The following is a 21127-nucleotide window of genomic DNA, read 5'->3' as shown; positions in this document are numbered from 1 at the left end:
AATAGTGGCACACTGGCACACTTAAAACCATCCAAGAACTGGACTTACTATTAGATCCATGTCCCTTGTATTTCACTGTATTTTATGTTAACATTATTTTCTTAAAGAAAATAGCCTTTTCAGGATTGAAATTTGCTGTTGCTAATAACACGTTAGCTAACTAGCAAATGCAAACATTAGCTAGCATGCTAACAGAACAATATCTGCTTTTTTACCAATATGGCTTCAAAGTGCTACGTATCCATCAATCGCATTCAATTCTTGGACAGTTTTGAGTGTGCCAGTAAACACTGCTTTTGAGTATATTTCACAGCTTGAATGCACCCATGTGCTGATTAAACTGTTGTAACTTCCTGTAAGTGCAAAATGGCAGTGCCTGATTTGGGATGACACTAACAAGCCATGGTTAAGTGCTCTGTCCTGTATTTAACTGTACCTTAATAAAGTATACAAACAGAAATATGTGATTTTGGACATGCTATTAGCCTTGAAACAGGCTTGCAGCTTGCTTCGATAAATCCAAATTTAAAAGTCATGCCCACCAGCCTTTCTACCGTATTACTTAACTGGTTTTATCTTGTTTGAATAAAAAATTTAGAAATACATTTGTAAGATTCATTATACTGTGTGGCTATTACTGTGAATTGATGGTGTTTTAGCCTATGAGTAGGACTACTGTATTTCTTTGAAAGCAATCATTTTTGATCTCATAGCCTGATGTGGATGCATAGATTTTAAAAAGCTACAGTGCCTTGATAAGAAAAGTCAGACAGATTCACTCTCTACTGAAACAACAGTATTACCATGAAAAAGATGACCATGTTAAGAAATAATAATGGAGCTACAACATCAGGATAGCTACATAAGCTCATTTCAGGTGTGAGCTGGGCTGAGCTAACAAGCTTGTGGACAGCAGAAGTTCAAACGTACAGACATGAGAGAGGTGTTAAACCTTTAAACTCCTGGGGAAATGGCAATAAAAGAATCCTGATGTCCTGATATTTTATTTTAATTTTTTGTATGATATGGTTTTACAGATTCCACCTTCCCCCCTTCTACAGAGTCTACTCATAACATCTAACAACGTCAAATCTACTGATGACATACTGGTTGGCAGCCGATGTGGTTGTGGGCGTGGTTATGGTTATGAGCGTGGTTATGGGTGTTGTTGATGATGGGGGTATGCTCATGTGCGTAGGTGAGGGAGTGGCTGTGCACCAGCCCCTGGTTGTTGCGAGGCAGACTGTGGTGACAGCCCTGCAGGCAGGCTGGTGGGATCGCCTGCAGGTGGCAACTCAACAGGCTCGATGTGCCGTACCGCAGAGAGCCACACTGCTGCCCGCACTGGCTCACCATCGGACCCTTCTGATGGCGTGAAAAGCATTCAGGGAGAAAGTAAAAAGAGTTATGAGTTAAAGTTTTTAATGATTTTCCCTAATGGCTTTAACCTGACTTTGGACATAAGGATGCAGCTAAAGTTTTGCATCTTTATGTTAATGTTTTGATTTAAGTCTAACAAGATTTCAAAACACCTAAGAGGATGGCGTTCGCTGCAATAATGATCCAGACAGAACCTGTGGAAGTTGCGCAAAATTATCCATCACAATTACCATCCTCAAGGGTATTGTGTTTCTCATTCAGCTTTCTGTGCATATGTTGTCTGAGATTTCCTCAAAGTCGGACGCATTTGGAGTGAAAAAACTTGTGGAAACTTAAAGGTGTACCAGCTGCTTTCCTTAATGGAGAAGTAGTTGGCTAAGAAACATCCCTTCCCTGCAAGCTGTGTGTAAAATAACAACACATTTAACTGGGAAAAAATGTGAAAAAAGCACTGTTAGACTGTAAATGTTCCTCTCGGTTATGAAAACAGAGACGGAGAAAGTGTCATTATGGCTTCTCTGAGCAGAATGATGGCTCTGAAGTTTAATCTTGATAACCTCAGAGGGGGCGTTTAGGAACCCATAATCGTTACAGCAAAACAGGTCTGAGGGAGAAATAAAGGGAATAGCGCTGGGAGAGTCTCGTTCTTGCAGTGTGACCGCTCTGACATTGGCACAGCAGTTCAGGTCTGTATGATTTATCACACTATTAGTCACATTTGGAACACATGCAATAACCTTACGGGAGCGCTGTGCTCTTCAAATATAGATGAAAAAGTTTAGGTTAAGAGTAAATATAAGTGCTGTAGGTTCTGTTTTCTTCTTTTTATGATTTGCCAATGGCAAAATGCACCCTTTATATTAAGATCAATACTGATTAACATTCATAGTCTTTAGTTCCACTTAAACACTATAGGAAGTTAGTTTCAAGCAGGGAGTGAAATTTTAAACAAAAAGGAATGAAGTTAAATACTTCTGAGAAATCAAACATGTAAAATGAGAAGAGAAATGAATCCCTGTGCAGGAAATAAATGGTTAAGGAAAGACGGAGCATGTTAGCTATGGCGATCATGCTTCCTGTAGCTTCTAGAAAGCTCCAGCTGTTTCAGTGTTAGTCTAATGGATCGCAATGTGGGATGAAATGGAAATGCTATTCACCATGATCTGCACCTGTCCATTCTTGCAGGAGTCGGGCGAGTTTTCGCTGTCGTCTTTACATCCACCCATCCGACAGCGCACCGCGTCCTGCACCTGAAGGGGTGGGGTGGAATGAACCGGGGGGTAAGGAGGGGGACGAATATATAGAGAGGGGAAAATGGGAAGGAGGGTCGGGGAAGAAAGATGCAGGGATGATGCAAAGGGAAAGAAGTTAGCGGAGGAACTTTTACTCAAGTTAGTCTGGCAGACGACGGAGCATGGGGAACCGATCCCTTAGACGTCTCATCTTCTTCATCGCAGAAATGAGAGCTGTTCAGTGCATGTTAAATTATGTGAAAATGGTAAACGAAGCCGCTATATTCTTCTTAAAGTAGACCAGCTTGTAGCTTATATAAGAGACGTGAAGAGCGATGCGGTATAGAAAGCAGCTCTTCAAAGTGGCCTATTTGAGCCTTGTGTGAGATCATTGGCATACAATTCTAATTAAAACCAACAGCATGGATGCTCTAAGCCCTGGGCCCTCTTCCTTGTGTCATATTATTTTTTCTTTATCCTTCCACATATGGCGTCTAAGCAAACACACCAGCCCAATGTCAAAGAACTGGCTCTTTGGAGCTTCTAAAAACAAATGGATCAGTACGGATTGGGTTTCATAACCCACTCTGAGATTTTCTCCCCTCCTATGAGATGCTGTGTTATAGATAGCCTGGTTACATACTGAGGAGCGGCATCATTTCTCAATGCTGCAGTCAAATCCTGTAAGACAAAATGAAAAAAAAAACAGGAGTATCTCCACTTTCACTGGGTGGTCCTATCATTCGGTGTATAATAAATGGAATAACTGAGGAAGAAAGCGTGTCTGGTTAATTGTGCATGAGATTGAGACATTGTTTCCCTCGGTTCCCTCTGCTTTTAATCCATCCTCAGTGATGTTTGCACCCTGTTCTGTTAGTGTGTACATTGGCACCCACTGCAGCTTATTCCAACTTCAAAGTAAAGAGCCCCTCTATGGGTCCATACCTCTCTCTACTTCCTCCTCCTCTACTATCATCCCCTGCCACGCTCTTGAATCACGCTTCTCCCCTGCTACAGATCTTTGCATTCATTTTCCCCCTCCTTCCTCATTTAACTCTATCTCTACCTCACCCTTTTCTGCCTCTGCGTCCCTTTTTTTTCCCCCTCCCCTGCAGCATGCTAATACCTCTTACGTTGCACGTGTTCATTCGCTCGCTCCTTTTCCTCGACTGATCTCAGCAGGCCGTCTGCGCCCACCGCGGTCCTTTTATTCCTCCACTGCACCTTTCAAGCAGCAAGCGCTATCTAGGAGTACTGTGCTTGGCATGTCTGTCGTTCCCCTCACATAATATCACACTTTGTAGTGCCTTTTGTTTTTGCACAGTAATGCTTGTTTGTGTTGCCCACTCCCCCCTCCTCTGCTATTGCTCAGCAGGATTTACTCTCTTCTGTCCTGTAGATTTTTCATACATTTAACATAAATACTTCCTTGATTTACTCTACCTTGATCCATGCTGCTTTTGTGCTTTAATTCTTCAGCAATCTAAGCATTTAAAAATGCACACACTCTGCAGTGCATTCATGATTTAAATGATCTGCTGCATGAAGGCAAGGCTGTGTGCACTGTGCATGCATCAGCAACAGATGGCTTATTTACAGTTAAGGGAAACAAATGATCTCCATTAATTGTAACTGGTGCATCAGTGAGTTAGCTCACAGCTAAATGAGTGTCTGTCTCAAGGGCATAACTACACACGTGTGCACAATGAGTTTAAAATGCAGCACCCCATGGGGGGGGGAAGCAAAGCCTGTGTAAAATAGACACTAGGAGGTATTAGTTAGGGACTTATCGTCTTATTCCATAAAGCATCTTCATAAGCTCCTTAAAGCAGCCTGGGATCAGACGGACAATACTCCACTATCACACTGCATTATGGAGAAAAAAGAAGAAGCGGCGGACATAAATACCATGCTAATCCTCCTCATGTCTGATCCGCTTGTGTTGTGCCGTGTCTTTCGAACTGACCCGGAAACTAACATGACATTTGTCGACACGAATCCCACCTGTCGCAGGGAGCCGGTGTCGCTAAGGTCACCGTGTGGTGCTGAATCAGAAATGTAAGAGCTTAACGTGTGTGGGATGCACATTGGAGCTCGGAGGACTCACCTCTCGGCGCATCGCACAGTGGACGGTGATGATGACAAAGCCCTGGACGGAGTCAAAGACGGCAAAGAGGACCTGGAGAAAACAAAACGTGCTTAGAAATGACTTGCATTTTCTCTAAAGACTTGTGCTCTGTATCTTTGTGTATGCAGCATTTTTCAGTGTTCTCTTGCATTTGAACACGTAACCTCTGCACGCTAGAAAAAGCTGTGATCTGACATTGTACAGACTGATTTCAGTTCTTTTGGCCTGAAGCTTCAGTTGTCTAGAACTGTGTCAAGTGCTGAGATGTATCAGCATCTGTTTGAGCTCTGTTTACACTGACAAACCCTTCCATCACTGTGCTGACAGTCCATCTTTTTTTAACTTCCGTGCATCTGGATGACACATGAGCCAAAGCATGCATTGAATTTTCCTGACAACCAGCAATTGGAAGCTCTCAGCCCATTCACAGCAGTGGTTAAACTACATATTTAAATATTGAGTATCCTAATATAGGGACATTTATTGACACCTTTTCTCTGTTTTCTTTAAAATTCAATATATTTCGGCACATTTCCTCATATTTGTGTTGGATGAAATGATTTAAAAATTGCTCAGTCTAACAGAAAACAGAGGAAATAATAAGAAGATATCTTTTATCAATACTTCAAGATAAAATTCAGCTTGGTACCTAACCAGTACCCTACAGTGTTAATTTGTTAAAGGGGACATATTTTGCAAAAAACACTTTTTCAGGATTTTCTAGCAAAAATATGTGCCCCTGGCCAATTCCCTCACCCCTCTCTTTTTCCACCTTTCAGGAAATGTGTGCTGAAATATGCCGTTTTCAGATTTTCCTCTAATGATGTCATGTGGAGAGTTAGAGGGGTGTGATCAGAGGTGGAGTCAGACAGCTTAGTAACCCTGAAGACAGAAGGGTTTTTAGACATGTCAAAATCAAATGCTGGAGTGTTTTTTTTTTCACTAACAAACTTCACAGGCATGTTTTGGGGACCTCCGAGACCAATATCAACTTTTCTTAAAAGGGTAAAATATGTCCCTTTGAAATTGTATAATATGATAAATATACTGTCAGATGATTTCTTCAACAGAGGCTTTCTCTTTGCCACTCTCCCATAAAGCTTTGACTGATGCCGACCCCAGGCTCTACAGAAGAAATGAACCGGCAACCAGCTACCAGACAAATGTCCACATCTGGTCGATTGACTCTGGTTCCCAACCCAAGCCCATCTGAGCTACTGCCAACCAGACAATGTGACATACTCAACTGTCTGTGGCCCCACCTTGTGAGTAATTTGATTTTTTTAATCTTATATCACTGTTAAACTGAAATAAATGAAATTGAAATAAATGAGCCCACTGTTTGTCTTCGATTAATTAAATTTATATGGTTTTATTCGTTTAATTTCATTGCATTATCATTTTTTTTTACTTTAGCTAGCACAAAAAAACCACTATACTAGTGGTGCTTTTCAAAAAAGTTTCAATTTTAAGCCCATGTTTTATACATGTACTCTAATTTTTAACATTTTTTGATTGTTATGCATTACATACACAACCAAATGATAATAAAAGTTTACAAACTGTGTCATATGTTAATAAAACAGTGTAATAATATGAACAGTCAAACACCAATAATTAGTGATGTCCAATATTGCATGTTCAATAATGCTGATATAAATGTAGTTCAGACCTGAAACTTCCTTTCTTAAAATACACTTTTAAATTGAAGCAATCACAACACAGGCTAGTATTTCCTCATATCAGTTTTAAATATTGGCAGAAATTTTTACATCTGCTGCTGTCAACAAATCACTTTTTTTAAGATAATATCTGCTGAATAATGCATTATTCTACTGATGTCATGCATCCCACCCAGTAATAGTTGATGATTATCTTGGGTGGTACTGGATTAAAACAGACATCAGCAATCCAAGTTGAAAACCCCATAAGGGCTCATAAAACCACTGTCCCTGAGCATAGTTCATTTCTGCATTCAAAAAGAAAAGATTAAACTTCTGTGCACCAAGGAAACAGTTTAAATACCAGTTTTAGAAACCCTGCCACCTTCTCTTGGCCCAGTCTCATTTGATATGGACTGTGGTGAAGTTGGAATCTGTTTGGAAATCCTGGAGGCTCCATTCTCTGGCCAAATAGGAAAGGAACCATCCAATTTTGAAACATGTTGCTGGCTTCAAATTCAAAATTGGCATGCAGTTTCCCCAAAATAATGAAATTTCTCATTTTCAACATTTGATGTGTTGACTTTGTGCTAGTATATTCATTCAATCTTGTTTTTATTTACATCTCACCATTTTAGGAAAGGGGGTGTTTATGTATGATTTATTTAAAAATATGTTTTACATGTTGTTTGCTTGTTGGTTCAATTTTTCATGATACAGCATATGACACATTCTATTCCCATTTTATTTTGATACTGTATTTCTATATTATAATATAACTGTGGATGTAATAACCATATCACTCATTGTTTTAATGGCTCATTCTATCTGAGTTCAGTTGCATTTACACTCATCGATTATTTAACTAGGTGTGACTTTTTAGCTGCCTATTATGTTGTGTACATAGCCAGCAATTCACATGGCAAACAATTCACCTAGGTATATTCGAAGCCACTTTAATCACCCTTCTTCCCCATTCTGGTGCTTGGTTGAATAGTGTCAAAAGATGCTACCCGTCACCATTCCGAGTTAAAAATTAACCCTCTGAGCTCTCATATATTTTTAAACTATTATGTCTCGCCTGGACTTTTTGTCTTAAAAAGCTTCAACCCTGTGGTGCACAGTTGAGCTCTAAACATCCTTTTTCTTCAGGACAACATGGGCTTTAAGAAAATGTGTGCTGCAGTCAGCTCACATGAATTTTTAAAAAAAAGTTATGGGACCATCAAGACAAAAGAAAAACTCATCGGAAATTAAACTCTATAATTTTCATGTTTTAAAAACAGTAAACACGACTTTTTGTACAAACGTGTTCTCCCATCTCTTTGGGTTTTTACAAAAAAAGTCATCGTGCTTTCGGGAATTTGAGTCTTTATTTAAAGTGCCGGGACTCTGACTATTATGGGTCATTCAGGCTCTCTTCTTCAGTTTATAAGTCCATGCACATGAGCTGTACAGCAAAGCATGACGTGACAATGGAACAGCCTGCCTTTGGTTGTCACAGCCCAGTCGCAATGCATTCTGGGACAGACAATATGGTGGTGGGCTAATCGGCTAACTGCAGAAACTATCGAAAACTGGATTATAAATGGATAAAAAGACGTCCTATATCCGCGTTACTGGAGTGGATTTAATCTTTAAAGACCCAGAAAAGTCAGCCAAGTTCCAGGCCCACAAGCAACCTCTCTGTGAAAGTTACAAAGACAGTAAAAAAGTTATTTAACCCCCAAGCGTCTCTTCTTGCTGTATGGGACAACGCTGGTCTCAGAGTTAAAAAATATGCACTATAAAATTCATCAGAATTTTGACTTAACAACACATAATAAGACAAAAAAAGCATTTTGTAAAACCTGAAGATGTGACCTGTAAACACATGCCCCCAGGATGTCCATATAAGGAGTTGTGTATTATTCCCACAGCAATTTACTAAGGGTGTGCCTGTGGCACAGATCCTTGCCGCTGAGGGTTAATCAAAAAATACAGCTTTTTTTTCAAAATAATAATATATACTAACCGCTGTTTTCCTTCTTTAAAAAAAACAAAAAAAAGACGTATCAGGAAGAAAATTGGGTCCTTGACCACTCCATAAACTTTTAAATGTAAATTTTGTCCTGTTTCCACCATAAATATGTACCATGCACACTCGCCAAATGTGTGTGAAACAATTGCCAGGGAGACAGGACTCTTGCCTCGGCACGGTAGGACCCAACTCAGAAGGACCCATCCTACAGCGGAAGGACCCTGGACACTGAGAAGGACCTTGCATGTCCCAGGAATATAAAACCTTACAGGACTGAGGAATTACTCTTCAGTTTTGTCTTTTTTGGTTGTGTAGCTTAAGAGGTCAAATTGCTGGAGTGTGCTCTTTTTTTGTCTTGGGTGAATTGGGATCGAGCCTAAAAATTGTCAGCAGTAAGTTATATTTCTGGAAGCCAGGAATGTAATTAGGCTCATTGAGGACACCTGTGCCTAGACTGACACAGTTTAGAGCTTTCACTGGGAAGTGTTTTATCAAAAATTATTTTTTCATTTTCTTTTTAAATCTGCTTTAACTTGACACGTTGAAATAGTTTGCTACTGTTTGGGCCAGACCAAGGAAGGTATAAAAAGAGAGTCAGCAATAGACTGGGGGAAATTTGTTGCTTGTAGCAGCTTGCTAGTTAATTTAGTTTGTTTGCTCTATCTTCATTTTCTTGGGAGTGTTTTTTTTAGTGCAATTTTATGGTTAATAAATCCACCACTTAATGTCTGTATTGACTCCTGCCCCTTGAACAATTCTTTAAACATCATTTTAATCAGCACCAGCGCTGAATGGCCACACTTAAATCTCATTTTGCGTGGAATTACAATCTGTAATGCTTCAGTGTCATATGTCCGCCCATGCTACATCCAAATTCGAAGCCATACATCCTTTTTAAAGCACATTTTCCATGGTGAGACACAAGTGCAACGTGCATGAGTCACGGTGTGTGAGCATCTGATGGTGTTGTGAGAGGCCTCACCTGGAAGAGAGTGGAGCGCCGGTCGGTTATGGCCAGCACGGCTGACATCCAGGTTAATGCTAGGAGAGGAAGAACGACACAGGAGCTCCACAGAGACGCCCTGTCAGAGAGAGAGACAAGACAGGCAGGCAGAGGGGGAGAAAGAGGAGGAAGGGAGGAGAGGGAAGAAGGGATTCAGTCTAAACCAGCCAGCTTAGTTAAGTCACATAACTCCGCTTCATACTCCTCCATGCACTCACACAGACACGCATGGATCAGTAACAATTTCAGTGGCGGGCAATTTGCAGCTGATTGGCACACTGAGGTTCGTATCAGACTTAATATTCGAAGTGAGAGGTGGAAGATGATGTGTAATCATGTAGATAGTTATGAGACTGACAATTGCTCACAATTACATGGTTGATGCACTCTAAGTGTCATGCTGGTGGACTGTGAGACGACAGGCAGCGGGGCCAATGGGAAGGGGGAGAAGACGGGCCATTGACAAGTACTGACATGGAGGGTTTCTGAACAGTAAATGTGTGTCTGTGTTTCTGCGCGGAGTCAGACACCAATTTAAAATGTTCATGCTGTTTGAGCAAATATTCATGGTTTTATAACTGTCAGTCTGACAGACAGACAGCTCAGAGGAACTACACAGAGGAATGTTTGTGCTCCTTGTAGGTGTAGGGTCGAAGTCAAATGTAAGAGAATAAAGGGCGAGAAGGCTGCGCTGTCCTGTTAGTGTGTGAAATTTCAAGCAGTTGTGAAAGTTCATTTTATCTCTCTGGACACAGTAACAGCTGACATTACAACTGCACAAAAAAAAATCACAATTTCATTGACATTGCAATATCAGCATGCACATAAACCACAAAAGTCTGAGCTTATATGGATTTTAAGAAAAATTGAAAAATACTTTCTCGCTCAGCATGAGCACATTTTATCTGCTGGGATGATCGCTGGGTACAATGGACATGTGTTTACACCATTCTGATGCAGTCTGACAAAGCTCAAGCTACTTTCAGCTACTTTGAGATCAGTTTAGTTGTGAAGAAAGGCAATTGTTACATTTATTTTGGATTCAGAAGAAATGTGTTGCAAAGAACAGAGTGTAAAAGAAACTGAGTTGTTTTCCCAATCTTGAAATGCAGGCCTGAGACATTCTTTGCCATGGACTTGCTGGCTTCCACGTCATTCATAACAGCCTTAAGAAGGACTTTATGAATGGAATTACCTGACTTATACCATGGTTGGTTACTTGCAAAACAAATTAAACCATTTTAACAGCTTTTCTCACAATTGGCATTCTTAACATAAGGGTAATATAAAAAACATGTTTTTTGAGTAATGCCATGTGGTTGAGCATTTCTAGAAAACCAAATAATTCAAATTAATTTAAAAAATCAATTCCAATTATTCTTAACAGGTCCAGCACCTCCTTTACCAGCATATTCATTTTTTATGAAAATATTGCAACACTCATGACTGAAAAAACAATTTTAATAAAGCATCATTACAAAAGCCCTGGGAGGACATGCATGCATGACTTTTTTTATTGTGTGAGATTAACAAGTAGGCTTAACTAATTACCTATCATTTTTTTATGAACACAGTCTATAAAGCTCTTTTGAACTGTAATGAACCTCCTGCCACTAGAGGTCGCTGCAGCTTTAGTTAATGACTGCTGCCTTCCTGTCTGAGCTTTCCCACTTAACCGAACGTAAATATGAGAAGCTTAGCGCTTAGCGTGTAGTAGGAGCAGCGCAGTATGACAGTTTTTTAAGTCATAAATGGGAATAAAGTGGTATGTATGCTGTCGAGGGTTGAACTCACTCAAACAAAGTGAAAACAGGCCACATATCAAAGAACGGTATTAATCTGCAAAGAGGAATGAAGGCTGGTGGAGCTAGCTGCTAATGTTAGCCACTCTATACAGAGTATATCAGGCTCACACCACACCTCAACATCGGTCAAACACAAATTAAATGGGTGTTTAGCCAAATACGGAAATGGATGCCTTAATTTCTTTTGAGAAACGGTGTGCAGACATTTCAGAAACATTGGCAAAAGCTGCTGCTGTTCTACTCTAGTGACATTTTACTGTGCTGTAGCTGTGCTTTAGCTTTGCTACTAGCCAGAAAGCTAACAATATTCTGGTAAGATTAAAAAAATTTGCATCAACTATGAAATAAGCTGGGATTTAAGTAAGAAATAAAGCTTTTTATGTACTTATGCTGTTTGGGGTTTGGAATCAGAAACTTTTCTGAAGTCTACAGTGCATTCAGGAAGTACTCAGTTCCACTTCATTTTTTTCTTTAATCTTATAATGTTGCAGCCTGATGCTACAGTAAAGAAATAATAATAATAATAATAATAATAATAATACTAATAATAAAAAATATATTTTCTGTTTTTACTGACAGTACCACGTTATGACATGGTGAAAACATAATTTGGGAAATGTTTGCAAATTTATAAAAACAAAAACAAAAAATATCATGTTGACATGCATATTAAGGCCCTTTGCAACACTTGTAAATGTAGCTCAGGTTCCTCCTACTTCTCTTGATGTTTGCTGAGATGTTTCTCCACCTTGATTGCAGTCCAACTGTGTTAATTTAAATTGATTGGGCATGATTTGCAAAAACCAAGCCATGGGGTCAAAGGATCCTGTATCTGAGCTCAGAGACAGGATTGATGCAAGGCACACTGAAGGTTCCCAAGAGTACATGAAAGTCATAACCAGGACTCTTTGAAGAGCTGGTCCCCCTGCCAAACTGAGGGGGAAGGGCCTTAGTGTGAGAAGCGGCCAAGAACCTGGTGGTCACTCTGACTGAGCTCCAGAGATCCTGTGTGGAGGAGTTCCATCACTGCAGCCCTCCACTGATCTGGGCTTTATGGCAGAGATGTCAGATTGAAGCTTCTCCTCAGTGCAAAACAAATGAAAGCCCACTTGGAGCTTGCAAAAACTCCATGTGAAAGCCAAGTGAGCTTTTATGTCTTTTGCCCTGGAGCTCACCCAGAGTGACCATCAGGTTCTCGACCACATCTCTTACTAAGGTCCTTCTTCTCTTTTTGCTCAGTTTTGCCGGGAAACCAGCACTTGGAAGAGTCCTGGTTGTGCCAAACTTCTTCCATTTGAGAATTATGGAGGCCACTGTGCTCTGTGCACTGTGCTTGTCCTTCTCCAAATTTGTGCCTTGCAACAATCCTGTCTCTGAGCTCTGCAGGAAGTTCCTTTGACCTCATGGCTTGGTTTTTGCTCTGATATTGTCAGTTATAAAGCCTTTTATGGAGCAATTAGTGCCTGTTAGAAGCATGTGTAATCAATTTAATTTCCCACAGGTGAACTCCTTTAAAAGTGTAGACATCTCAGCAAAGATCCAGAGAAATGGCTAAATTCAAAGAGTTGTTGCAAAGGGTCTGAAAACTTATGTCAACGTGATATTTCGGTTTTTAATTTTTCATAAATTTGAAAAAAAATCTAAAGTTCTGTTTTCACTTTGTCTTCATGTGGTAGCAAGTTTATATTAATGAGAATATTTTTTATTTATTTTTTGACTGCAGCATCAGGCTGCAACATAACAAAACTGAAAAATTGAAGGGAGTCTGAATACTGTCTGCATGCACTGTAAAAGGGTGATGCACACTGAAAACACATGATAATAATGCCATAAATAACCATATTTTATAACAGGCTATATGGATTCAGCACAGACATTGCTTGATGCGAGATCAGCTAAGCTGTGTAGAAAAAGTCAATAATGTCTCTGCTTGTTCTCAGTGACAAGTGCAAGACAAAAAAAGCCTGATGCAAAGCTGTTACTGCAAATAGGCAATCTCATCTCATTACCCTCCAATCACAGTGTCCAACGATCCAACAAAGAAGCTAAAAACAGAGTGGCTGCTTTAAATGGAGCACTCTTCCAAAACAAACACAAAGCCGTAATGAGCGATTTGTACAAGGACATAGTGAAATAAAAATACTAAGAGAGTTTGCAGCGGTAAAATAGGAGAAGAGGGTCAAATGGCAAAATACAACTATTTCAAAAGCTGGCAAGCTTTGTCAGCATTAGATTGAGGGCTACTTGAGGTAGAATGCTTGACTATTGAATGTGTAAAGAATATTCAAGTATTTTCTAACTAGACTAACGTGAAATGGGAAGAATTCTGAGAAGCAGAATAACAAGAGGGTTATGAGCTAATTCAAAGGGGAGCAACTAATTCAAACTTTCACTCCCCAACATGGGACTAAAAGTTCCAAAAGTACTGCAGTTATTTGTATCTCCCAAAAGAAATTCTTTGAATTTGTATTCTCTAAGCTCAAGTCGAGTTGGATGTCATTTCGTAATTTTTCAGACTTGACAAAGCTCTCTCCAGAGCCACAAAAGGCATTAAAAAACTATTTTCACAGGCTTCTCGGATCCCTGCACAAATAATAAATGGATTATTTCACTGATTTCTCCAAGTTGCAAGCTAAAATATCTGTAAAAGGCTCCTAACACAGACAAATTTACATACCTACAGTGCTGTGAAAATGTATTTGACCCCTTCCTGATTTATCTTTTTGCATTTGTCATATTTATGAATATTTCAGATCATCATGCTAATTTTAATACAAAAAATATAGTTTTTAAAATGATGATTTCATCCAAACCTACCTGGCCCTGTATGAAAATATAATCATCACCTAAACCTAATAACTGGTTGTGCCACCCTTGGTGACAACAACTGCGAGCAAGCATTTGTGATGACTGGTGATGAGTCTTTCTCATCGCTGTGTAGGAATTTTGGTCCACTCTTCTTTGCAGAATTGTTTTAATTCAGCAACCCTGGAGGGTTTTCCAGCATGAACGCCCTGTTTACTGTCATGCCACAGCATCTAAGTTCAGACTTTGACTAGGCCACTCCAAAACCTTTATATTTTAGTCATTGAGAGGTGGACTTGCTGGTATGCTTCGGGTCGCTGTTCTGCTGCATAACCCAAGTGCACTTGAGCTTGAGATCCCAAACTCATGGCCAGACTTTGTTTTACTGGATTTTTTGGTAAAGAGCAGAATTCATGGTTCCATCAATTACAGAAAGACGTCATGGTCTTGTAGCAGCCCCAGACCACCACCCTGCCACCACCATGTCTGACTGTTGGTATGAGTTTCACTTTATAAGATGCCAAAAAGTTCAACTTTTGTTCGTCAGTCCACAGAATATTTCCCCAAAAGTCTTGGGAATCATCTTTTTTTTTTTGCATACGTTAAATACACCTTTGTGTTCCCTCTTGATCAGCAGTGTTTTTGGCCTTGAAGGTCTCCCATGGGTGCCATTTTTGCCCAGCCTTTCTTATTGTTGAATCATGACGACTGACCTTAGCTGAGTGAAGTGAGGCCTGGGGTCTTAAGATGTTCTAGGTTCTTTTGTGACCTACTGGATGAGTCATCGATGCACTCTTGGAGTCATTTTGGTCACTTGTGGGAATGTTCAGCACTATTCCAAATTTACTCCATTTGTGGGTAATGGCTCTCGCTGTGGTTCTCTGGAGTCCCAAAGCCTTAGAAGTGGTTTTGTAACCCTTTCCAGACTGATAGTGGCGGCTGGCCCCCATGACTCTCCACAGAGCAAGGACAGATCTCAAGTTCATTGAATAATTTTGTATGAATAATCATTTTTTAAACATTTGCTTTAAATATTAATAAATTTATATGAATATAGATAAACTCTATCATGCACTGTATAAAGATGGTTTATTAAGAGATTTAAATGTGTAATGTGCAATAAATCAGTAGATCACTAATGTTTTAAGCGTTTGCCTTTACTTCCTGTTCACTCATTTCCTCCCTAGGGCGCTGGGCTTCTGCGCCCACGGCCTTCCACAGACCTTCGCTATATGTTGCTTGTGTGCATTCGCTCCTCTTCAATACAAAAGATAGGAGCTCTGTGGGTGCAACACGCGTCGCCAAACGCCAACAGGTGGCAGTAGAGGGCTATGCTTCGTAATCTGAAACACGCAGAGGAAGTCATGCACCGTCGCGGTACATCTCTGGCTTTCTGCCAGAAACTGCACTTTCATTGTTTAGCTCATCAGGAGATGCTAGGAAGACAGTTGGCAAAATGCAATAAGAAAATGCAGTCGAGTGATTAAGAATAAGGTCTTTTGAGAGGAGCACACAGGAGGAGAAACTTAGAATTAAAGAGCTTGGACCTGATAGGCTAGATATAAGGATGGAGCAACAAAGCTGTGACTAATCTTAAGAAGTAAGTAAAAAAAATCAATCAATAATAGTTTTGTGGGTTTAAGCATTTTTGCTATATTCAGGTCTGGTAAATATATTTTTTACTCAACTAGTCTCTATTAAAGCAGTGACTACTTGCACTTTATGCCTTTTGTACATTTTTCTCTTTAAAATAAACATTCAATCAGCTCTTTAACATAATTTTGTCACGTATTGAGATGATTTGTGATAATGTGTGATAAGTTAAAACTCTAAGTCGACTGTAATAAGCGTTAACTACTTGTGGCTGCTGATGACCCTTATTATAGCCATCTTATTTTAATATTTGTTCACCAACCACACAAATGCAGATGCAAATATATTAATATAACTTAACTATCAGTGTAGTAACATCTTTTGATGTACCTTACATACATAACATATGAAATTGGGATTTTGTTGTAGCCCCCCTGAAGAAAAAAGCACCAGCCGCTACTGCTGATAGATGTCATTGATGACTTTGTTTCACATCAGTTCTTGAATTTCTTTTAGAAGTACTTCACTTTGTCAGACAGGCTCTACTTAAGAGTTTTCTTGATCCAACAGGTCTGGCAGTAATCAGGCCTGAGTGTGACAAGTGAAACTGTACTCAGCTTTAAAAAAAAAATGGTAATTCAAAAATTGTTTGATGGCAGGACACATTTCAGTGGTAACTAACACATAAAAAATAAGGAATCAGTAAGGAGGCAAATGCTTTTCACCGCATCTCCAATAAGTCTGTAATTTTTTTGCATGCAAGAGCTTGCAGCGTTTAATTTGAAATATGATGCATTACCTGTTACTCAGAGATCAAAGTTATTACCTTTCACCACATGCGATAATATAATGAGACAACTTTGGACAATTACGGCTCTGTATTAACTGACACTGTGCTGCCCTGATGTGTTAAAGCCTCTCCAATAGCACACAAACAAGTTAAAACAAACTGTAAAAATGATCAACAAATAGTGGTTGACACAGGTCAGGCTCGCACAGTCTGACCCGAGGAAAGTACGCTTTGGTTCAAAACATGCTCTCATTAAACAGCGGTGGCTTGCAGTGCAGGTGTTTTCTCCTTTCATTAGTTTGTTTTCGAAGCCAGACAAGTCTGAATGTCATCCTGCATCATTACCCACAGCCAGAGATTAAAAGGATGGAGGAGAGAGAGGCAGACAGGAAGAGAGACAGAGAAACAGAGAGAGAGAGAGAAAGAGAGAGATGAAGATGGACTAACATGGCGCTGCTGGCAGTTGAGCTGGACATAGCGGTGCTCGAGATCACGCCACACTTGGAGCATTTCAGGAGCAGTCGGCTACGCGCCTCCGCTGGGACACTTTAGGACATGTGCACACACAGACAAAGGAAATACACACACCAATGGGGAGGAGAGGAGAGGGAGGAGGTGGGGATGAGAGAGGGGGATGTATATGGAAGATATGAAAACAGGTGAAAGTGCAGGTGTCATATTTGCAAAAGAAAAGAAAAAAGAGAAAAAAGTGGAGACAACAAAGAGAAGGAGGGGAAAAGAAAAAGGGGGAAGGGGGGGGGAGAAAAGAAAGAAAGGCAAATTAAAACCAGATCTTAAAAAGTAGCAGTAATGAATCACAGTCAGATTGATCCAGAGCAAGTAGAAAAGTGAAAGACGGACATTGTAATGTTAAACAGTCATGTGGAATAACAGTGACACAGACATGAAGTACACCCTGAGGGTGTGTGCCGTTGTTGTGTGTGTGTGACTGTGCACAATGAAGCTTCAAAGGGAGAAAAAGACTCCTTTGGTTGTTTACTTACAGGTGACTTCTCAGACGGAGAGAATAGTGTGTGTTTACTGTATATATAGCGCTGCAGAATGATGGGGCCATGCAAGCGCTATGCTACATTAGCGCCCTATCACAGCTCATTGCCTTAGCGCCAGCCACATCCCCACGGCTTCATATGAAAATACATTACGCTAATGACAGCCCATCCTGTTAGCGACATCGCCAGCTATTATAGCTCCCGACGTGCACACGTGCGTGGAACACGTACTTCTGAGAATCTGCCATGAAAAGTGCTCAATAATCGGATAAAACCAGACAGACTTTTCCCAGAATGAAGAAAGGTACATCTGATTTTGAGTGAATGAGTGTGCGTGGGTGTGTTTGCACACATCCAATGGTTTTAATCTCGGTTGAGTCACCGGGAAACAAAGCTAATCAACCCCCTGGAGAGCCAGTCTGAGCTGTTAACCCTTGCAGCGATACACAAATTATCAATTTCAATTTGTGCAAGAATCAGACATCGGAAGAAATGTAATGAAAGAGGGAGGTAAATAAAAATAAAAAGAGAAAACAATGAAATCAATAGGTATGGAAATGAAAGCATGGATTTTCTGCAAGAGCCAGGGAAAAACTCGGCTCTTCGGATTAGTGAAGATGATGAACAACCAGCATGAAATAGAGGTAATGTTGTACTTGGGTGCATATGCATGCATGTCTGATATGTATGCATACATCATGTGTGCGCATGGTTGAGAGGAGAAAACAGAAAAAAAATCGATACTGCATTAGGTTTTATCCACCTAATCCTGGTGTTTATATTATGTAATGAGGTTTCCATCTGCCATTGATTCCAGATCCAATGCATTCATTTGCACAGCAGACAAATCAACTTGGAAGCTGAGTATTTGTGGAATTGGTTGTGAATTTCTGGAGGATTTCACAGAGAAACACAACATAACAGATGTCTTGTCATTTTGTCGCCAAAATTGGGTTGTATTCTTCAATTGGGGCGCAGGTGTACACAAAGGTGTTTGCTCAGAGAAACAATTTCAGTTAGTCGCCATGAAATTGTCGTCTCCCCGAGATTGTGCCTGACAGACGGTGAAATTTATCTAATGCAGCAAATTTGTAGTCATTTCCCACCAAAGGTTGTGGAGATGGATGAATGTGTGTGGTGGGATTGTGTGTTTGAGTTGCACAGAGTTTAAGAAGCTAACTTACCCCGCTCGCTGCTTTTTCGACTTGTCTGAGATGCCGTCGCGAGACATGAGCTTGTTAAACACCACGATTCCAATGAGCATATTCACCTGAAAGGGAAAGAAGAGCTTGATCAGGGTTTGGATGCCAGAAGGGAATTCACTTCTTACGTTCTATAAAAGCTTTTCAATATGTTTCAGTAGATGGAAGATGACTTTTTAATTGTCCCAAAGACTCGAGACTGAAAGTTAAGTGACAGACTTTTAGCTGTCTGAGATCCCAGGCTGACGAGCTCCTATTCAGCAGAAGCTTTAAACTCATCTCAGACATATTTTACTGAAGGCGTGTATTGATTCTCTAGTTCAGAAATGTTACTTACAGTTTTTGAAGCACTTTTTACAAAAGTATTTCAACTTTTGAACAACTTTGTGCTTTAATCCAGGGCTGTGCTTCGACTTCAGAAGCACATTCAAATTTTTCAATAAATGAACTTAAATTGAGACATTCTGACAACAAACAATAACATTGGGTGTATAAAAGGGGTTTCACTTTAGGATCTTGGGTCAGATCTGACTACACTCAGGCCTGCCCTCAGAATTGGCTGGGCCCCTGAAAAAACCCAGTAAATGCCCCCCCAGGTGTGATTACCTGACAGTATCAATGCATGGTGTTGGATCAGTAGCAATGGTGCTAGCATCCTGGCTAACATTTACTTCATTTTGGGGCTGAAAAGTGTGTCAAGCTATTACTACTTTCTATTAAATTAATTTGAATAATCCATTCATGCCACTTTTTAACCTCTTTTCCTCACTGTTTTCTCCTATGTTCCCACATTTCCTTTCACATTAAATCCTTTTTATTTCCACTTGTATCTAGTGTTTGCTGCTTTTAAGCCTTATCACAACTTAGGTTGCCCATTTTAGCCACCTTTTAACTGCTTTTCACCATTTTAACCACCAATTTTTGCCACATCAAGCCAATTTTTGGACATTTTAAAACAAATTTCTGCCACTTTTTAACTGCTTTCCACAATTTCTTGCCCATTTTTACCACTTCAAACCCATTTTCCTTTCTATTTATTTTCAACCCATTTTTGCCACTTGTTTTGAATTACCACTTTCACCTTTTAACTGCCCATTTTTGCCACTTTTCAACAGCTTTTCACCATATACTGACGATTTTGCACTTTTAGCCAATGTTTGCCATATTATACTCGCATTAGCTACTTTAGCCACTTTTGCAACTTCTAACCCCTTTTATTGCCACTTTTTAACCATTTTCACCATTTACATCCGTAATTTTTTTCCACTTTCAACCCATTTTTGCCACCTCTTTACCACTTGTCACCATTTTAAACATCCACTTTATGCCAAATTTTGCAACTTTAGATCCTTTTTTGCCACTATTTCACCATGTTTTACCACTTAGTTTTGCCAGTTTTGCAACTTTTAACCTGTTTGCCAATTTTCTTATTACTATGCAATTATTTAGTTATTTTACCCTTAAGGTTATTTCAATCCCTTCTACTTTATTCATTGGTATCCTGGCATTTATGCACATCATGACTTAGACATAAAGTCTTTTACTTATTACTTTCCAAATGGTTTAATTCAGTGTGCCCTTGCACATTGTTAATAGTTCAAATATAAAGGTAATTCTCTTTTAAGAAATTGGGTTTAAATTTTGAAAATGCTAGATTTTCCTTCAGCATTACTGAATAAAATTCATTGTTTTTTGCTTTGATAGAAGTGGTTGGTAGTCAGGTCAAATATATAAAATTAATAATAATAATAATAATAATAAATAATCATCATCACCATAAGAAGAAATGTAGTAGTTGGAGTCAGGTGGGTCCATGGATGGTACTAGAAACTATTAAGCTGCTCTGAAACTGCACGTTGAGAACTTTGCTGAGCTCCATGGAAATCATCACCTTTCCTTTTTTCCCTCTGGGACACCCCAAAAAACTGAATGCATCTTGTATACTAGTGCAACTTGCATCCTGGATTTTGTGATGATTCCTTGGAGACTTAGAAGCAAGATATTGTTTTGTTTTTTAGTCTTCTGTTTAAATAAAGCATTTCACTTCCTTGTAAACTGTGACACTCTCCTTTATTGCTGCACGCTAACAAAATGTTTTCAAAGGAATGAAGCAGTTAGTGAAGTTAGTTTTGATTTGGCTTTATGGTCGTGCTTGTACTGACGGATCAAATTAGCTGTGTCAAACATGCTTAAAAAACAATCACTGTCTCATTTACCATTGTGGGCTGTTAACGTCCAATTATAGCCCTGCAGGTGCACAACTTTGACATTATAGCCTAAAAAAATCAAAGCATTGTTATGCCATGCCATTTAATTCTTGTGTGTATCGTTGATTTTGCTGAGATTTAAATAAATGTTTTCTGTTTGATGGATTAGTCCTCTCAGCAGAGCTCCCTGGAACAGTAGGGGCTTTTATTAGATGTACTTAAGAGAAAAGGGGGTATAAAAAGACTTTTTGCAACTCATCCCGGCTTCTCTTACTAATGATGAGTCCATAG

At 39.6% G+C, this 21127-nt stretch overlaps 1 protein-coding gene across 1 annotated transcript in view; it reads right to left on the bottom strand.

The window, feature by feature from the left end:
- The window catches only part of adgrb2 (adhesion G protein-coupled receptor B2), a 344844-nt gene that overhangs the window by 39161 nt on the left and 284556 nt on the right, over nt 1-21127 (bottom strand). The window contains exons 22-27 of the mRNA XM_041809355.1: nt 18612-18697; nt 16865-16963; nt 9404-9503; nt 4720-4791; nt 2538-2630; nt 1108-1365 (exon numbers count right to left, since the gene is read on the bottom strand). Coding sequence (XP_041665289.1) covers nt 1108-1365; nt 2538-2630; nt 4720-4791; nt 9404-9503; nt 16865-16963; nt 18612-18697 — 708 coding nt within the window. The remainder of the gene's footprint in view (nt 1-1107; nt 1366-2537; nt 2631-4719; nt 4792-9403; nt 9504-16864; nt 16964-18611; nt 18698-21127) is intronic.

Source organism: Cheilinus undulatus, linkage group 16, assembly GCF_018320785.1.
Source record: "Cheilinus undulatus linkage group 16, ASM1832078v1, whole genome shotgun sequence".
In the NCBI taxonomy this organism is placed as follows: Eukaryota; Metazoa; Chordata; class Actinopteri; order Labriformes; family Labridae; genus Cheilinus; species Cheilinus undulatus.
This window is presented reverse-complemented; position numbering and strand designations above follow the sequence as displayed.